A 19,558-nucleotide genomic window follows, 5' to 3' on the forward strand; every position below is an offset into this window, starting at 1 on the left:
CAATTGTTGAACTGTATCGATGATTAATAGACCTGCCCTTAATCAAACCCTGAATGGTTTCTATTGTTAAAACTTTATGCATTGATAATTAGTACACGTAGTCCCTCTCCCATTTACTTGCATGTATCACATTTTCAATAAAAAGGTACGATGATTCCTAACAGTTGTCACTCCTCAGAGAGCAATCTCTGGGAGTGTTCAGCTGAGGACGTGCATGAAAAGGCACCGAGACCTTAATCTTCCTTTCTTTCCAGTGTCGCCTCTGTCGAGCCAACCCACCCCCGCTGAGGCTGGTCCCCGGCAATCTGAGGTTTGTTTCTGTAATTTATATTCTGTTCCATTGGTCTATGTGTCTATTTATGTGCTCGTACCATGCTATTTTGATTAGCACCACTTTGTAATATATTTTAAAGTTGGATGGTGAGATACCTCTTATTTTATTCTTTTTGCATAGTATTGCTTTGATGATATCACGTCATTTATAATTCCAGACAAATTATATATATATTTTTTCTATTTCTGTAAAGAATGTCACAGGCAATTGAATTGGAATTGAACTGACTATGTAAATTAATTTGGGAAAAGTGACATTTTGATTATTCTTTTTCTTACAAACCAACAATACAAGATGTCTTTCCATTTTTGGTATCATACTCAATTTCAATTTTCAGTATTTGAGTTTTCCTTGTAGAGGTCTTCCACATCTTTAGTTAAGTTTATTCATAGGCATCTTATTCATTTTGTCCCTATAGTAAATGGGATTGCTTTCTTCACTTCTGTCTTGGTCTGTTCATTGCTGGTGTATAGAAATGCCATGGATTTTTGTATATTGATATTGTATCCTGCTACTTCACTGAATTCATTTATCATTTCTAGGAGTTTTTAATGGATTCCTTTGGATTTTCTATGTCTGCAAATAGGGCCAGTATAATGTCTTTTTTCCTATCTGAATACCTTTTGTTTCGCTGTCTTGTCTGATATTGCATTGACTAAGACTTCAGCACTCTGTAGAAAAGGAGTAAAGAAAGTGGTCAGCCTTGTCTTGTTCCAGTTCTTAGTGAGAAGGCTTTCAGCTTTTCCCCATTCAGTATGATGTTAGCAATGGGTCTGTTGTATACAGCATTTAATGTGTTGAGAAATGTCCCTTCTCCCCCTGGTTTGATTTGGCTGAGAGTCTTGAACATGAAGGGATGTTGTAGTTTATCAAAAGCTTTTTCTGAATCTACATAGAAGATCATATGGTTTTTATCCTTCCTTCTATTAATGTGATATATTACATTTATTGTTTTGTATATGTTGAACCATCCTTGCATGCCTGACATAAAGCCTACCTGGTCATGGTGTACAATCTTCTTACTATGCTGTTTTAGTAGGTTTGCTAGTATCTTGTTGAAAAATTGCTCATCAGTATTTATCAGGGATATTGGTCTGTAGTTTTATTTTTTTGTTATGCCCTTGGTCTGATTTTGGTATCAAGATGATGGGGGCTTCATAGAATGAGCTTGGGAGGATTTCTTTCTTTTGAATATTTAAAAATAGATTGAGGAAAACTGTGGTCAGCTCTTCCTTGATAGTTTTGTAGAATTCAGAAGTGAAGCCATCAGGACCTGGCCTTTTCTTTGTTGGGAGACTATTAACGAGTTATTCAATCTCATCATTTGTTATTTGTCTGTTCACGCTTTTTATTTCATCATGATTCAGCCTGGGTAACTTATACATGTCCAGGAATTTATCCCTCTCATATAGATTTTTGAGTTTGTTGAATATAGCCACTCATAGTATTCACCAATCATATTTTGTATTTCTGATATGTCAGTTGTAAAATTACCAGCTTCATTACTGACTTTATCTGGTTCCTCTCTGCTTTTCTTGGTTAGTCAAGTTAATGGTTTATCAATTTTGTTTATCCTTTAAAAAAAAACTTTTTGTTTCATTGATTTTTTTATATAGTTCTTTTAAACTAGCACTATGCCCATTTATAAGCATGAAATTCAAGGTTCATTAAGAGTCAAATGGGGAATGCTTTTGTGATTTAGATAACCAAAAAAATTAATATGCAACAATTAAACTAATAAGCAATTATAAAATAAACACAATTTTTAAAAAGAGAACACCAAAGAATTATGAAAGGAAGCTGTGATACTAAACCATCAGAACTAAATTCCTACCCTGGCTTGACACTCCTATTAATCACGTTATACATCTGAAGCAGTTTCTTTTTTTAGAATAATTAAGGTAATATCTATTTCCTACTGGTATTGTGGGCTCCAACCAAATAGCCTATGTTAGTGTTTTTCAAATACCCCTGTAATACCTAACAACCCCTTTATAATAAATGCTTTCGAAATATCCTATGCTCAATCTTGAACTAACACTTTTGGACCACTAATTATAACCACATATCTAAGGCCCCCTACTTTCTTTTAATAATAGATACTCACCACAAGCTGGCGCAGCTAGAATCTGCATTCTCCATCTTCACCTTGCTATTAGATTTAGCTGTATTACTAAATTTTGGTCAGTGGGATATGAAAGAAGTAACATATACAGCACCAAGTTCTATTTTCTTCCTCTGCAAATTATTTGCTTTCCTATTTTCCATGGCAAGAATTTATTATGTGATACTGTAACCCACCTATGACAATATAGATGAAAACATTTTCTAGGGGCTGACATAACAGTGGGACAGAAAGAACCTAGGAGTCTAAGTGATCTTGTAGGGCAAGGTCTCCTCTCAATCTGGACCAATGGCCCACCTTTGGTCAGATACATGATAAAGAGAAAAACTTCGATCTTGTGTGACTCACTGCAATTTAGTCTCTACTACAGTCATGATAACCTGTACCTGAATTAGAACATTTGACTACATGTATAATTTCAAAATATTGTAGCTACGATAAAAATATACATTTAAAAATATACTTTTAAATACATTTAAAATACATTTAGAAAAAGAAAACTTATCATAAAAGTTTTTCTTTTTTGGGGAGAGGTTTCTGCTATAGGGCACATGCGCTTGCCAGAAAGACAGAGAAAGACAGAGACAAATAGCGAGAAATCTCCCCCCAGGGGGGGATGGCTACGCCACAATCCCTTCTCCTCCATTCTCCTCTCAAGATCTTGGGCACGCATGCACACATACCCAGCGTGAGTTTAAGCCACTGGGACGGAACTCGAACTGCAGTGAACAACATGGGAGTCAAGTGACATAGCCATTACACCATCTGCTGGTCCTATCATACAAGTATTTCTATATGTGGGCCAGAAGGTGGAGTGGTAATAAAAGCAGTAGACTCCCATATGGCTGACCATGGTTTAAGTCCTGGACAGGGAGGCTGGAAACTCATGCCAGGTGTGTATAGATGTATGCCCAAAATCCTAAAAGGAGAATGAAGGACAAGGGGATTGTGATGTGGCCATTCCCCTGGGAATGATTCTCACTTTCTCTCACTCCATGTCTCTCCTGTGAGTATATGTGCCCTACTAAAAAACAAACAAACAAAAGCTCTAGAAAAAAGTATTTCTTTATGTATATATGTTTGAATATTGTATTTAAAGATAAGATAAATACTATTCATCCCTATCCTGAGTAAGTGGCACAAGTGAAATAAGATGACCAAAGTCATTCCATACAGTATCTATAGGAAAATGTAGCAGCAGAAGTAATAGTAGAAACAAGAACAGAAACCATTCTCGGTTCAGTAATAGCCAAACAAGCATCCGCATACCATAAGAAATAAAAGAAGATAATCTTAATTAAAATACAGAAAATATTCTAAAAAAAATTACAGATTTTCCAAGTATATAAATGAGAAGTATGATATTCTCCCAAACAAACTGGGCAAAATGACTCTCGAGGAGAAAAATAATTCTATATGCTACGACTGGGATTATCTACTAACAAAATATCATAGAAACTCTATCTCCTTTCTCGAAATCCCACAACGTATCAGGATACACACTGTCTCTAGTGATAAAAAAAGAATTTGATCATGATTCTTACTAGGTGAGAAAAATCCTGATTAATAAATTGGAAAAAAGAGCATTAAGAATTTTAAGGAAGACCTGTGGGGAAAATAACAGTAAGACTAAAAAAATTTAAAAAATCAGCTTTCGAAAATAATCTCAGTATGTAATTTTTATACCACAGATTTATTTTAAAGTTTATTTCTTCAGAGAGAAAAAAAAAAAAAAAAAAAAAAAAAGGGCGCCCCAAACAGGACCCTCACACTTGACCCCCTCCCAGCCTCAGCCAGCCCAGTTCACAGCACACACACACGTCTCCAGCACATACAAGGAGGCCCTGGATGAAAACCCAGCACCTTCCTACATGGGTCCAATTGTGTTACTTCTGAGCCACTGTCTGGCCCCAGATTTCTTATCATTATGCTAAAATAGTTGCAAATATAAAGCCTACCAATACTATGAAATATTTCTAACCATGTGTTTTTTTAAAAACTATGATATTGGGACCAGCAGGTGGTGTGTTGGTTAAGGTGCTGGACTCCCACATGGCCAACTGCAGTTGGAGTCCTGGATTTGGTGGCATGAAACTCACTCTGGGCACATGTGCATGTGTGCCCAAAATCCTGAGAGGAGAATGGAGGAGAAGGGATTGAGGTGTGCCCCCCTGGGGGTGATTTCTTACATTCCCTCTCACTGTTTCTCTCATATGGCAAAAATCTAAAAAAACAAAAAGAACAAAAAATTATGAGATCAATGCATGACATTTATTTCTGTGGCTTTGGGACTATTAAAAATCATCTAGAATTTCCTATCACGATAGGAAATTTGTGTGTGGAATAGAATTTATGTAAATTATTTGATAATTTTAAGAATAATATGTCTAATCTGTGTCAGCTTCCTTTTTCATAAGGAGTCATCTAAATCCCTTATGCTTTAGTTTAACATACTATGTTTCAGTACTGCTTTGTATTAAATCACTAGAAAATTATATTATGTAGTTTATTGAGTCCAATAGAACATCCAAAAGTCAATCCAAATGCTGAACAGTTGTTACATAGTGCTGTTCCATGCATTTCAGGATATCCAGTGTCTATAGACTTTGCCCAATAAAATTCCTTGTATTTCTAAAATTACTGTAACCTAAAACACCTCTACAAAATCCTAAAATGTCTTATAAGAAAAAATCTCTCAAGCTATCTCTGCAAAAAAAAAAAAAAAAATTTTCAGGCAATCCATTTTCTGGGCCCCCTCCCTTCTTGGGAGCTCTGTTTTTCCTTGCTTTTCTTTCAATTAACTCCCTGCCTTGTTATACAGAAAAAATATATATACACACACACACACACATATATATATGTGTGCATGCACACTCACGTGTGTGTATTTTTTCCCTACTCTATCTGAAATCTACATTTTTTTATAAAATAAAAGTGGGTTACTAAGAAAAAAGAAAATAAAAAACAAAAACACAAATACAAGCTTTATTATTATTAAATTCAACCCATAATATTAATTTGTCAAGTTACCATACCAGTTTCTAAATTATTATTCTCACTTTCTGTACTTATTTCATTGGAGACTAAGTAGTTCATAGACCAGTTCTGGCCCACTGACCACACTTTGAATAGCACAATACTGGAGATAGTACGGCTCTTGTTGAGATCAATTGGTAAAAATAAAGTAATACAAAAAACGTATTAGTATTACGTTTATGATGTTATTCTAAAGATTTTTACAGAGACTGAAGTAAGTAATTGCATCCACATTAGCAATCTACCTCACATATTCCTGTCTAAAACTCCAGGGTTACATACAAGTCTCATTTCATTTTTTCATCTTGTCTCCTGTGATACTGAATTCCTCCCTACAAGGAACATCAACATTATTTAGACAATAAAAGTTCAGATTTCTTTTGAAGCCAAAAAGTAAAAGAATAAAACGAAATCAGATTTTATTGGGTCATCGGAAAAGTCAAGCTATGTTTTTCTATGCAAAAATGCGTCATGACTTTTCTGACAACTCAATATAAGGACTCATTAAATAAACACATTCAGAATACAAAAGTGATGCTCCTCTTACTGCCTAATTATTTACAGAGTCGAGTCCAACAACCTTTCTCTTCCTCCAGCTTACACTTGAGTTTCCCTGGGGTTTGCCTTGCTCCAACCCCACCACTCAATATAGGAAGTCCCACCATAAGCTTTCCATCGCAATTTATTTTCATCAGACACTAATATGCTGTATGTCCAGAAAAATCTGTTTTAAGCATTGGCCCCCTTTTTCAGTGTTGTCCTGTAAGAATATTGTCACTTAAGAAAAATGTCAAAGTTGATCTTATACTAAACATGATTTCCAATGTTTGTAAATAGAGTTGAACATCTCTCTGCATACAATATTCAGATAAAATGCTAAAATGTAAAGATTCTTTTAAAATGTTATTGGCTTCCTAAGTTTTCATTAAAAAAAGATTCTAGGTTCATACATTTCATTCAAATCGATGTTCTTCTCTACTTAAGCGTAAGGTAAAGTCCATAATAGGGTGTGAATTTTAATTATTTACATTTTCAATGATGTTACACACATACACCAATATGGTATATAAGAAAATAAAATACGTTAGTATATGGGAGTATTATATAAAACAAATATTAAACAAAAACAACTATTGTTTACTTTTATAATAATTTTCTATTGTTCTAATTTCTGATAATTCTATATTACTAACATACGTAACCAAAAATATTTTCTAGTGTCAACTTCAGACAGGAAACATGCTTAACTAACACTTAGATGAAAAGCGGTATGTTACTTTGCTTTCAAATACTTTAATTTTGTAAGCCCGACGTGGTGGCACACAGTGCCACTGCTTAGGAAGTGAGGAGACATGTGGGAGGCCCAGATTTGTTTCCCTGGCCAAGTTGAACATGTCCATCATGACAGCATGTACCCGTGATTCTAGCTGATTGGGAGGCTGGGGCCGAAGGATCATAACATGGTGAAGACCCTATCAAAAATCCCTGTCTCTGTTTCTTTCCCTTTTACCCCTTCTCTCTTTGCCTCTTCCAATCCCTGTTTTCTCTGACAAAATAAAAAGTAAGGGTCAGCCAGTGACATGGCTAGATCCCACATGATCCCAACCTGTGGCTAGAGCCCCAAATCCAGTGGCTTGCAGAACATGCTGGGCGAATGTGTCTGCATGGCCAAAAGTCCAATAGGTAGGAAATATGGAGAAGGGACTGCAACAAGACCATCCCCCAGGGGAGGTGCTTTCTCATTTTCTCTCTCTCTGTCTCTCTCCAGTGAGTGCACATGCCCTCTGGAAAAATTACAAAAGTAATTTTATATTATTATAATTTATATAATAAAACAGAACCTTACCCTTTTCTTGGCTACCACAGCAACTTTGGCATCTGTTTTGGATTTATCTGTAAGATAATAAGATATGACTGTTACAAAAAAGTGTCTATGCTCTGTTCAAACAATGGTCAAACAATTAGAATTTTCTAGTTTTTCACGGAATGATAGTATTTCATGTTTCATGGTCCCATTAATTAATATTACAAATAAATTCATCTTTCCAGAGTTAAACAGAACAAAGTGATCCAAAAGCAATATCAAAATATATATATTGATCTGACAAACTTGACTGCTAGGTTGTATGTCAAGTTAGCATAGAGTGTATTTAATTTCTTTTTCCCCCCTTTAACATCATAGAGCATGTGCATTTGAAAGAGATAAAGAAAAGAGAGGGGGAAGCACTTTCCACAGAATCTAGTTATACAGCAACCCCTTCATCTAGTCTCTCAGCCTCTTGGATCCTGTGCACCCCTGTGCAGGCCTGGCATTTCTTATGGCTGACTGGGTTGGGGATTAGAAAGTGGTCACCATGGGGGATTTGGTTTCTCTTGAGCACTGCATTACTGCTATGTCCTCCCCAAATATCTCCTCACCCAGGGGAAATAGACACATTACAGAAACGAAGATTGAAGTTGACATTACCCCCAGAGCCCAGAAGAACAGTGCTGGAGGATACTGCCTGCTCTTCAGGTCCATTCAAAATCAATTTCTCTTCCTCTAAAAATGCTAATACTCTCCACTTTCCTCTATTAAGAGGTTATTTAAGCTTCAAACATCTGGCCCTTCTTTTGAGTATTCATATTTTGTGGGACTCTCATGCACTTGCATGCTAATAAATTTGTATGCATTTCCTCATGTAAAACTGTCTACTGCCAAGTCTATTTCTCAGACTCAAAGATCAAACTTCTAGAGAAAAGAGAGATGGTCTTACAACATCTACTAGCTTCTGGACATGTGATATGGACTTTATATAGAGAATATCTTATTTAATCCCATGATATCTTATGAAGTATATAGTCCATCCTCACTTCACAGCTAAAGATGGTGAGGCTAAGCTAAATTAAATACCCTGCATCAAGTCATGCAGCTGGACCAGACCCCCGTGATTACAAAACCCTAATTTTTTCAGAATGTCTACTGCCTCCATTTAGGACCACTGAGCTACCAACAGTGCCTCATTAAATACAAAAAACAGGAATAAGAGCTATCAATACTTTTTCTCATGCTACCACTCCTAAAGCCAGAATAATTAGTAACCAAATAGTTCATAGAGAATTATTCCAGGATATTATTTAGATATGTGCAAAAGTATATATGTCTAAATATATAATGATATAGTCATCCCTCAGTATCTGTGGGAGATTGATTCCAAGACCCTTGTGGACACTAACATGCACAGATGCTCAAATAACTGATATAAAATATTGTAGTATTTGCAGATAACCTATGTATATCTTCCCATATACTATGAATCATTGCTATACTACTTACAATACCTAATAAAATGTTAATTCTGTGTAAATAGCTGTTGTACTATATTGTTTATGAAATAATTGCAAGGAAAAAAAGTCGCACGTGTTCAATACAGATGCAATCACTGTAGGCCTAGCTACACATTACACATCAGCAACAACATAACATTTTTGATCCACGGTTGGGTGAAACACAGATGCAGAACCTACAGATATGAAGGGCTAGCTGTATCTAGTAAAAATAATCAGTATAAAACAGAAACGTAGAGGGGTAGGTTGTTATTTTCATACCCACAACTGACTGGTCACATGTAAACTGTCTACTTTCCTATATCCATCTATGTCCTTAAGATGATCCCTGCCCCTGGAACACCCTTTCTCCCCATGGATGAATGGCTATCCACTATTACAGGTGAGTCCTCCAATTAGGAGGAATCCCCACCGTCTTCACAAACTCATAGTCATCTTAGGCCATGAAATTATCTTCTTTGCATAATGGTTACTACTGGTACATCTCAGCTCTGTGAGACTAGAATGTTCCTCAAAAGCAGGAGCCACATTTTATTTGCAGGAGATGTTCAGTATTATTTATAATTCATAAATGTACATCTATTGAGATGTTGGAAAAGTCATAATGCATTCTTGTAACAGATGGCACTCGTTCATTTTTGGAAGTACTAGAGTCATTTGCATCAATGTTATTGCTGTCATTTGACAGCTGACTGTTCCAGCTTGATTCTAAAAAAAAAAATTAAGTGACTTGGTTGAGTTTTGGAGACTTTACAACAAGTTGAAGATGGAAGACCAAACTGCACTTTTGCCATGTTTTACTGTATTACTTCCATAAAGGGAAGAACATGCGTCAAGCTTGTGAAAGGTTGCTTACAGTTTAAGGTGACAACGCTCTACAAGAATGTCAGTGCAAACGTCAGTTCACAAAATTCCATGCTGGTGATTTTGATCTCAATGATGCTCTTCAGTCAGGGAGGCCCACTGAGGTTGATGACCACAAAAATAAAGGCATGAATCAAGTCAAACCCATGTTACAAGACACAAGAGATTGCAAAAATATCGAACATCCATCACTCAAGTGTTCACAACTACCTGAAGAAGATGGGATACATAAGCTAGTTCAATATTTGGGTTCCTCATGAACTTAAAGAAGTTCACTTGATGGAGCATATAAACATTTGCAATATGCTCATTAAATGTGAGGAAAATGATCCTTTTTCAAACGACTGATAACTGGTGGATGAGAAGTGGATTGCTTACAACATTGTGGTGTGCAGTGGTCTTGGTCCCGACATGATGATTTGCCTCAAATGATTCTAAGCAGATATTCATCAAAAAAAGGTTATGCTCTTGGTGTGGTGGGACTTTAAAGGTGTCGTAGTTTTTGAGCTTCTACCAAGGAACGAAACAGTTAATTCAAATGAGTATTGTCAGCAGTTGGACAGGTAGAATGAATCCATCATCCAGAAACATCCAGAGCTCATTGATCGTAAAGGAGCTGTGTTCATCATGACAACACGAGGCCACACACAAGTTTGATCACCCATCAAAAATCAATGGAGCTTGGATAGGATGTGTTGCCACACCCACCATACTCGCCTGACCTTGAGCCTCAGATTTCCACTCTTTTCAATCTCTTCAAAACTCCTCATGTGGTATAATGTTCAATTCAGATGAGGCTATAAGTCAGCACCTTGTTCAGTTTTTCACAATAAAGGCAAGTCCTCCTATGAATGAGGAATTATGAAGTTCACTGAAAGATGGCAAAAGGTTATCAACCAAAATGAGCAATATATCACTGATTGATCTTTGTTCTTTATATAAATAAATGACCTTTGAAAACATAGAAAAAAACATGTCATGACTTTTCTGACAATCCAATATTTTATCCAAAATCATACATGAATCTTAAGTATACATTTTACCTGAACAAACTAACATAGTTTGTTAAACTACATTGAGCATTTACTTGGTATAAGCTACTACGTTATAGAGTATATAAAACAATACATATACTCTCATTCTAAGTATCTTCATTGATAAACCAGGGGTAATAATTATTACTTCACAGGTATATTGTGAGATTTAAATAATATAATTTATGTAAATAAATCTTCTAAAACAATGTCTGGCAGATAATAGATAACCAACAAATGTTCATTTCTGTTTTTGCTAATAAAGACATCGTTGTTGTGTGTATGTATGTATGTGTACATGCAATCTTACCCTTCTTACTACTAAAAAAAATACTTTAGTGATTATATATTTCGCCACTATATTATCCTTTAGGTTATTCCACTGTTCTTCAATCTAAATAATTTTAGCCTTTTTAACATAGTTGAAAATAACTGATTAGAAATGATAACATAAAAAAATGGGTCAAGATATGGATGGGATCAGCAGTTAGCATAATGGCTATGTCGCTGGACTCCCATGTAGTCGACCGCGGTTTGCGTCCCGGACCTGGTGGCTTAAACTCACGCCGGGCGTGTGTGCATGTGTACCCAAGATCCCGAGAAGAGAATGGAGGAGAAGGGATTGCGGCGTGGCCATCCCCTCTGGGGGGTGATTTCTTGCTTTCTATCACTCTGTCTCTCTCTGTCTGTCTGGTGAGCACACGCGCCCTATAGCAAAAACCTCTCCAAAAACAAACAAACAAACAAACAAAAAAGGATATGGAAAAAAAATAAAATCACTACATCTCACAATGTATTTTAAATTTATAAAAGGACCCACTGGAATCTTATGGTAATTATGTGATGGAATAATTTTTGTTGTATCTAAAGAAAAAAAATAAAATTTCTCTTTGTTCTTTCAGGAGATGTTCAGTATTATTTATAATTCATAAATGTACATCTATTGAGATGTTGGAAAAGTCATAATGCATTCTTGTAACAGATGGCACTCGTTCATTTTTGGAAGTACTAGAGTCATTTGCATCAATGTTATTGCTGTCATTTGACAGCTGACTGTTCCAGCTTGATTCTAAAAAAAAAAATTAAGTGACTTGGTTGAGTTTTGGAGACTTTACAACAAGTTGAAGATGGAAGACCAAACTGCACTTTTGCCATGTTTTACTGTATTACTTCCATAAAGGGAAGAACATGCGTCAAGCTTGTGAAAGGTTGCTTACAGTTTAAGGTGACAACGCTCTACAAGAATGTCAGTGCAAACGTCAGTTCACAAAATTCCATGCTGGTGATTTTGATCTCAATGATGCTCTTCAGTCAGGGAGGCCCACTGAGGTTGATGACCACAAAAATAAAGGCATGAATCAAGTCAAACCCATGTTACAAGACACAAGAGATTGCAAAAATATCGAACATCCATCACTCAAGTGTTCACAACTACCTGAAGAAGATGGGATACATAAGCTAGTTCAATATTTGGGTTCCTCATGAACTTAAAGAAGTTCACTTGATGGAGCATATAAACATTTGCAATATGCTCATTAAATGTGAGGAAAATGATCCTTTTTCAAACGACTGATAACTGGTGGATGAGAAGTGGATTGCTTACAACATTGTGGTGTGCAGTGGTCTTGGTCCCGACATGATGATTTGCCTCAAATGATTCTAAGCAGATATTCATCAAAAAAAGGTTATGCTCTTGGTGTGGTGGGACTTTAAAGGTGTCGTAGTTTTTGAGCTTCTACCAAGGAACGAAACAGTTAATTCAAATGAGTATTGTCAGCAGTTGGACAGGTAGAATGAATCCATCATCCAGAAACATCCAGAGCTCATTGATCGTAAAGGAGCTGTGTTCATCATGACAACACGAGGCCACACACAAGTTTGATCACCCATCAAAAATCAATGGAGCTTGGATAGGATGTGTTGCCACACCCACCATACTCGCCTGACCTTGAGCCTCAGATTTCCACTCTTTTCGATCTCTTCAAAACTCCTCATGTGGTATAATGTTCAATTCAGATGAGGCTATAAGTCAGCACCTTGTTCAGTTTTTCACAATAAAGGCAAGTCCTCCTATGAATGAGGAATTATGAAGTTCACTGAAAGATGGCAAAAGGTTATCAACCAAAATGAGCAATATATCACTGATTGATCTTTGTTCTTTATATAAATAAATGACCTTTGAAAACATAGAAAAAAACATGTCATGACTTTTCTGACAATCCAATATTTTATCCAAAATCATACATGAATCTTAAGTATACATTTTACCTGAACAAACTAACATAGTTTGTTAAACTACATTGAGCATTTACTTGGTATAAGCTACTACGTTATAGAGTATATAAAACAATACATATACTCTCATTCTAAGTATCTTCATTGATAAACCAGGGGTAATAATTATTACTTCACAGGTATATTGTGAGATTTAAATAATATAATTTATGTAAATAAATCTTCTAAAACAATGTCTGGCAGATAATAGATAACCAACAAATGTTCATTTCTGTTTTTGCTAATAAAGACATCGTTGTTGTGTGTATGTATGTATGTGTACATGCAATCTTACCCTTCTTACTACTAAAAAAAATACTTTAGTGATTATATATTTCGCCACTATATTATCCTTTAGGTTATTCCACTGTTCTTCAATCTAAATAATTTTAGCCTTTTTAACATAGTTGAAAATAACTGATTAGAAATGATAACATAAAAAAATGGGTCAAGATATGGATGGGATCAGCAGTTAGCGTAATGGCTATGTCGCTGGACTCCCATGTAGTCGACCGCGGTTTGCGTCCCGGACCTGGTGGCTTAAACTCACGCCGGGCGTGTGTGCATGTGTACCCAAGATCCCGAGAAGAGAATGGAGGAGAAGGGATTGCGGCGTGGCCATCCCCTCTGGGGGGTGATTTCTTGCTTTCTATCACTCTGTCTCTCTCTGTCTGTCTGGTGAGCACACGCGCCCTATAGCAAAAACCTCTCCAAAAACAAACAAACAAACAAACAAAAAAGGATATGGAAAAAAAATAAAATCACTACATCTCACAATGTATTTTAAATTTATAAAAGGACCCACTGGAATCTTATGGTAATTATGTGATGGAATAATTTTTGTTGTATCTAAAGAAAAAAAATAAAATTTCTCTTTGTTCTTTTGAAAATCCTCTAATAAGAATAAAAGTCAAGATGAACTATCAGTTCATATAAACAATTAAAACAGAAAAAAATAGGAAACTAAAAAACTGAATTTGGATCCAACGAATCCTGAAGGGATATTGAGAGCTAACAAAAGTAAAATAGATATTTTGTTGTATTTCTCCTCAAACTATGCCCCATTCTTATGTAAATTTCACAATATGAAAATAAATTAGGAACAGAAATATGCAAACTATTGTTCAAAAAACTTTTATATTCAAAAGTTGTACAACTATCTCCCAATAATGAGACAGTGTCTAGAGAAATATCAGTTATGTTGATTCTCAAACACTAAAGGGAAATTCTGATGTAATTCTTACAAACATTATAATCACCAGTAATTTTCCCATTAGATAGCAGTAGGTCCATGTTCAACTTCAGCAACATTAACTACTTTCTAAGGATTGGATTTTTCCCTAGTGAGAAAGGTTTAATTTCCTTTCTTTAGAAATCTCTGTACGTAGGGACCCTCACCATAAAGAGTGAAAAGCAGTTAACAGGAAATGTAGAGTCGGATCATGAAAAGGACCTTCACTCCTCTTCTAGGTGTATCCAAGTGATATTTAAAGTACAAAGACGGCTACAGATAGTAAATTTAAAATGTTATAAATGAGTAGAGGTGGTTATGTCTCATGACCCTGAACAATTTTTAAAATGTTTTTTAATTTAAAACTACATTTGGGAGGAATACAAACATTAACATAATTCAGTGGGTTTCCCCTTTTTAAATTTGCCAGAGGGTTTATGAGCTTCCCAGAGAAAGACAGACAGAAAGGGAAAGTGAAAAAGCACTCCCATGGGGCATGGTCAAACTACAATCCCTTCTACATTTTCTTCTTCTTTCAGGATTTCAGGCACACACACACACACACACACACACACACACACACACATATGCACCAAGTGCATCTTTCAAGTTCCTGAGTCTGGGACTCCAAAACATAGTTGGCCATGTGGGATCCAGCCACGTTAACCACTATGCCACTACCTAGCCTGGCTTCCTTTCTTCAAAGAACCTTTTAAAAGATTGTCTATTCCTGGGAGTTAGCAGGTGGTGTAATGGTTAAGGCACTGGACTCTCACATAGCTGACTGTAGTTTGAGTCTCAGACTTGGTGACTTGCTCTTTCACTTTTCCCCTCTCTCTCTGTCTGTCTCTCTTGTGAGTACACATGCCCTATGGCAAATTTAAATAAATAAATAAATAAATAAATAAATAAATAAGTCAGTCATCTACTCATGGGCTAATAAGTAGCATATGGTTAAGACATTGGATCCCACATGGCCAGCTGTATGGTTTGAGTCCCAGACCTGGCCGCTTAAGAAGCATGCCAGTCGCATGTGCATGTGCACTCAAAATCCTGACATGAGAATGGAGAAGAAATTGCAGCATGGCCATCCCCCTGGAGGGTGATTTCTCACTCTCTCTATCTCTCTGTCTCTTTCGGTAAGTACATGAACCCTATAGCAAAACCTACCAAAAAAAAAAAAAAAAAGAAAGATTGTCTTCTCATGACCTCTAAAAAGCTGGGCAACTAAATCACGTGGACAGAACTTACAAATTTGTTTTATTATGACTGAGTCTACATTTATAATGACCCTGCATATTTCAGCACTGAATATAAGTGTGGCAATTTCTGCACAGTAACGGTGGCTATGGGCTCAATATTAGTAGTAATTATTTATAGGTTGGGAGAAGAAATTACTAAGTGAGGAAATCCTTAAAGTTGCTGAGATAAAATAAATGAGTCTCGTCTTTTACAAAATATCTGAATAATGGCACAAATCCACTTAAATAGAATCTCTCAAAATTACTTCTGAATACAGCAAGAAGGTAAATATTGTACCACAATCCGCACTTTACACCAAGGAGATACAAAGATTAAAATGACTGTTGAGATTAGTAAATAGTGAATATGAAGTGAGTGAGCCTGTTACAGTGAAATTCAAAATCTGGAAGTCTATCAGTGCCCCTCCATTTTTGGTTGTTTCAGAAACAAAATAAATGTCATTGGCACACGGCCTTCAAAAATCAGGCTGAATTACAAAAAATTTTCTATGTAAAAATAATCAGATTTTCAGCAAAAAAGTGAGTTTTTGCTTTAAATTCAATCAGAAATAATTTCTCTCCAGAGTTTCTGGGTAGGCAAGAATGCCAATGGACCCAGACACAAATAGCCTGGCATACACAACAATAATAAAGACATAGATCCATAATTTATTGGGAAAGCAAGAAAACAGGCAACAGTGGAAAATAGATGTAATATAAACTGAAAATGTAAATAACTATTATTTTTAAATTTAAAGCACTGATGTTTTTAAAAATTAAGTGTTTCAAAACTTACTGTGTTTAGATAACAGAATTAGATCTAGTCTGTGCAAGGCATAAAACTACATTTGTGACAATAGAGTGAGTTCAACCTTTATTGCTTAATAAACAGAGACATTATATTTTCACACAAGGAATAAAATCACATTTGTGGCAATAAATGTCTCTTCTCCGTGTCTCAGAGTAAACCAGAGTGGTGCACTTGTCGTACTTTTTCTGCTATTTTCAAACCTACTAATTTCCTTTAAAACCTAAACTTAGGTGGCTGGGTTACATTTAAACTTTTTCTCAAATAATTTTCACATTTAAGTTTTTTGAAAATGTACATTAAACTTTTTCAAATGAGAAAAATAATCACTGGTACTTTACAATTCAGACAGCACCAAAGCCCAGATCCTCCCATAGAGTAATCAGTTTTAGAATTTAAGGTAATAAAAGAGAAAAGGGGTCTTGCAAGATAGAACATTATTATGATCACTAAACAGAAGAAGATTTAAAACATACTTAAATTTATTGAAAATTATCATTTTTATGTGGCAATCATATTCTTTTTAGAGTGAAAAAAGTATCATACCTACTATAATATCTCAGCTAACTCACTTAAAAAACTATATATGGCATACTATTTATGATTCAAAAAAATGTTTCTTAAAGTTAACTTGAAATATTCACTTAATTTGAAAGAAGCTGAAGCTTTCCCTTAACCCTATCTTAAATTGGTCTAAAAATAAAACATCTGAAAATAATCTGCTCTGAAATAATACAGTATATACAAGTGAAAATTCCATGTCAGGAATATATTTTAAAACTGGGGCTTCCAAGTTCGAAATATATGCTTTTCGGATATACACAAGGACCTATGGTGAAGGTCTAAGAGTAAAGAAGAAAATGGAAGTGCTAATTCCAACTCTGTATTTAAACAATATATGTTTAATCTAGAGGAGAAAATACACACTATTAGTTCATACAAATATGATTTTCTTGGACCAGCAGCTGGCGTAATGGCTATGTTGCTGGACTCCCATGTAATCGACCGCAGTTCGAGTCCTGGACCCAGTGCTTAAACTCACGCCGGGCACGTATACATGTGTGCCCAAGATCCCGAGAGGGGATGACCATCCCTCCTGGGGGGGAGAGTGATTTCTTGCTTTCTGTCTGTCTGTCTCTCTGTCTTTCTGGGGAACGCACACTCCCTATAGCAAAAACTTCTCCAAAAAAAAAAAAAAAAAAGATTTTCTAGTGGAAAAAGATATATGCAAGAATCCCTAATCGAAAATGCAAGGGATCGTAAGTATTTCAGATTTTAAATGGTTCTGGATTTTAGAATATTTGCATATATATCGTGAGATATTTTGAGGCTGAGAGCCAAGTCTAAAGATGAAATTCACTTATGTTTCATACACAAATATTATACAATATTAAATATTTTAAAACATTATATGGTGCAGCACTTTCATTGAGAATTATCACATTAGCTCAGATGTGGAATTTTCTATTTGTAGCATCAGGTTAGCACTCAAAAAGTTTCAAGGTATGGAGCATTTGGAACTTTGGATTCTCAGATTAGGGATGCTCAACCTGTACTTCCCTACAAAGAGAAAAAGACAGATATTTATTTTATTTTTTAAGGAATTATTTTTATTATTATTATTATTATTATTATTATTATTATTAAATTTGGAGAAAGACAGAAAGAGAAATGGAAGGTGAGAGAGCAAGCCACCAGGTCTGGGATCTAACTGCAGTCAGCCACGTGGGAGTCCAGCACCTTAACCACCACGCCAACTGCTGGCCCCAGAGACAGCTTTTTAAATGTGAAAACATATTTTAGAAAACATATCTGAACTAATCCTTATTTAGGGGGTGGTAAAGAATAAAACATTCCAATACCCTGTTTGGACAGGCAGCACATTTCCAGTCTTTGCTCATGAGAATATCCATAGAGCAGGTAGGCTTCTTGTAGTGCACTTCTGTACCACTTCTTTTTGTTCTTACATTCTCCTGGCTACATAAGCACAGGAACAAAAAAGAGAGAGAGAGAGAGAGAGAGACATTTTACAATACATAATTTTGTTTTAAAATTCATTTAATTATCGAGCTGAAAAGAAATTTAATTTCTAACACTGTAGACTATATGAGTAGACTACAAAACACCCATATAAAAGTGAATTAAAATATAAGCTTATTTTTCATGCAAATATTTTAAAAATCAATGCTTAGTTTTTTCATAACACACATTTTCCAAGAACTTTCTGAAGACTTCTCATGTTATTTAGGCTTTGGTATCTGATCATTATTTCATTATTATTTTAGAATTTAACAAAGTTTTGGGAATTTTGTAAGTTAATAAAAAAAAGAGTCAGATGTTTGATTCACTGAAATAACATTATGATTCATCTCACACTTAGAAACCTACATAATGTTAAAACCTGCAAAATAACAAAGTAGGCAATATATTTTATCAGAATAATATTTATTCATAAAACAACTTTCATTTTTGTTTGATTGTTTGTTTTAATTTTCCATAGGGCATGTGCATTTGCCAGATACAAAGAGGGAGAGAGGGAGAAAGCATATGCCCAATGGGGCATGGTTGTGTTGCAATCACTTCTCCATTTCTTAAACTTGTTAGGATTTGGGGCATGCACACATATTCACCAGGGACGGTTCCTAAACCACTAGGTCTGGGACTGGAACTGTGCAGTCACCCTATGGAATCTGGCTCCCTTAATCACTAGGCCATGGGGCTGGCCCTAAAGCAATGATCTTAATATAAGAAAATTCCATTTGCATATAGTTTGAACGTTATGGCAGATATTACCATATGCATACAAATTTGTTTAACTTTTTATACTCCAGTTTATCTGTAAAATGTGAATAATAATATACACATCATAAAGTTTCATGAGTACTAAATTAATAATAGATGATTGTTTTCTAGCAAGTAGTAAGGACTCATTAAGAGTTATTCTACCCAAGATACAGAACATTTACTAAATGTTTATCCAGGTTTTTTAAAGAAAAAAATAATCAAAGATTCTCTAAATCTTAAAAATACCTATAGGTCCTGCCATGACAGCTTGTGCTGCTAATACAGTGCTCCACCCAGGCTTGGAGACCTGAGTTTGATTCCTGGTCCAACCTGAAAGCCAGTCACAACGGTCTATGCCTGTGATTCCAGCAACAGAAGGACCATGAGCTCGGCCACATAGTGAGGTCCTGTCTGAAAGAATCAGGCATGGTGATACATGACCTGATCCTAGCATCTTGGGAGGCTAAGGCAAAAAGACCATGACACAGAGGAACTTATCT

The 19,558-nt window shown here is 35.5% G+C and overlaps 1 protein-coding gene across 1 annotated transcript in view; it reads right to left on the reverse strand.

The window, feature by feature from the left end:
• Positions 1 to 19,558, reverse strand: part of ZCWPW2 (zinc finger CW-type and PWWP domain containing 2) — a 124,346-nt gene that overhangs the window by 43,353 nt on the left and 61,435 nt on the right. The window contains exons 4-5 of the mRNA XM_006153300.3: positions 18,137 to 18,251; positions 7,342 to 7,388 (exon numbers count right to left, since the gene is read on the reverse strand). Coding sequence (XP_006153362.1) covers positions 7,342 to 7,388; positions 18,137 to 18,251 — 162 coding nt within the window. The remainder of the gene's footprint in view (positions 1 to 7,341; positions 7,389 to 18,136; positions 18,252 to 19,558) is intronic.

This window comes from Tupaia chinensis, unplaced genomic scaffold (genome assembly GCF_000334495.1).
Source record: "Tupaia chinensis unplaced genomic scaffold, TupChi_1.0 Scaffold000368_1, whole genome shotgun sequence".
Lineage (NCBI taxonomy): Eukaryota > Metazoa > Chordata > Mammalia > Scandentia > Tupaiidae > Tupaia > Tupaia belangeri.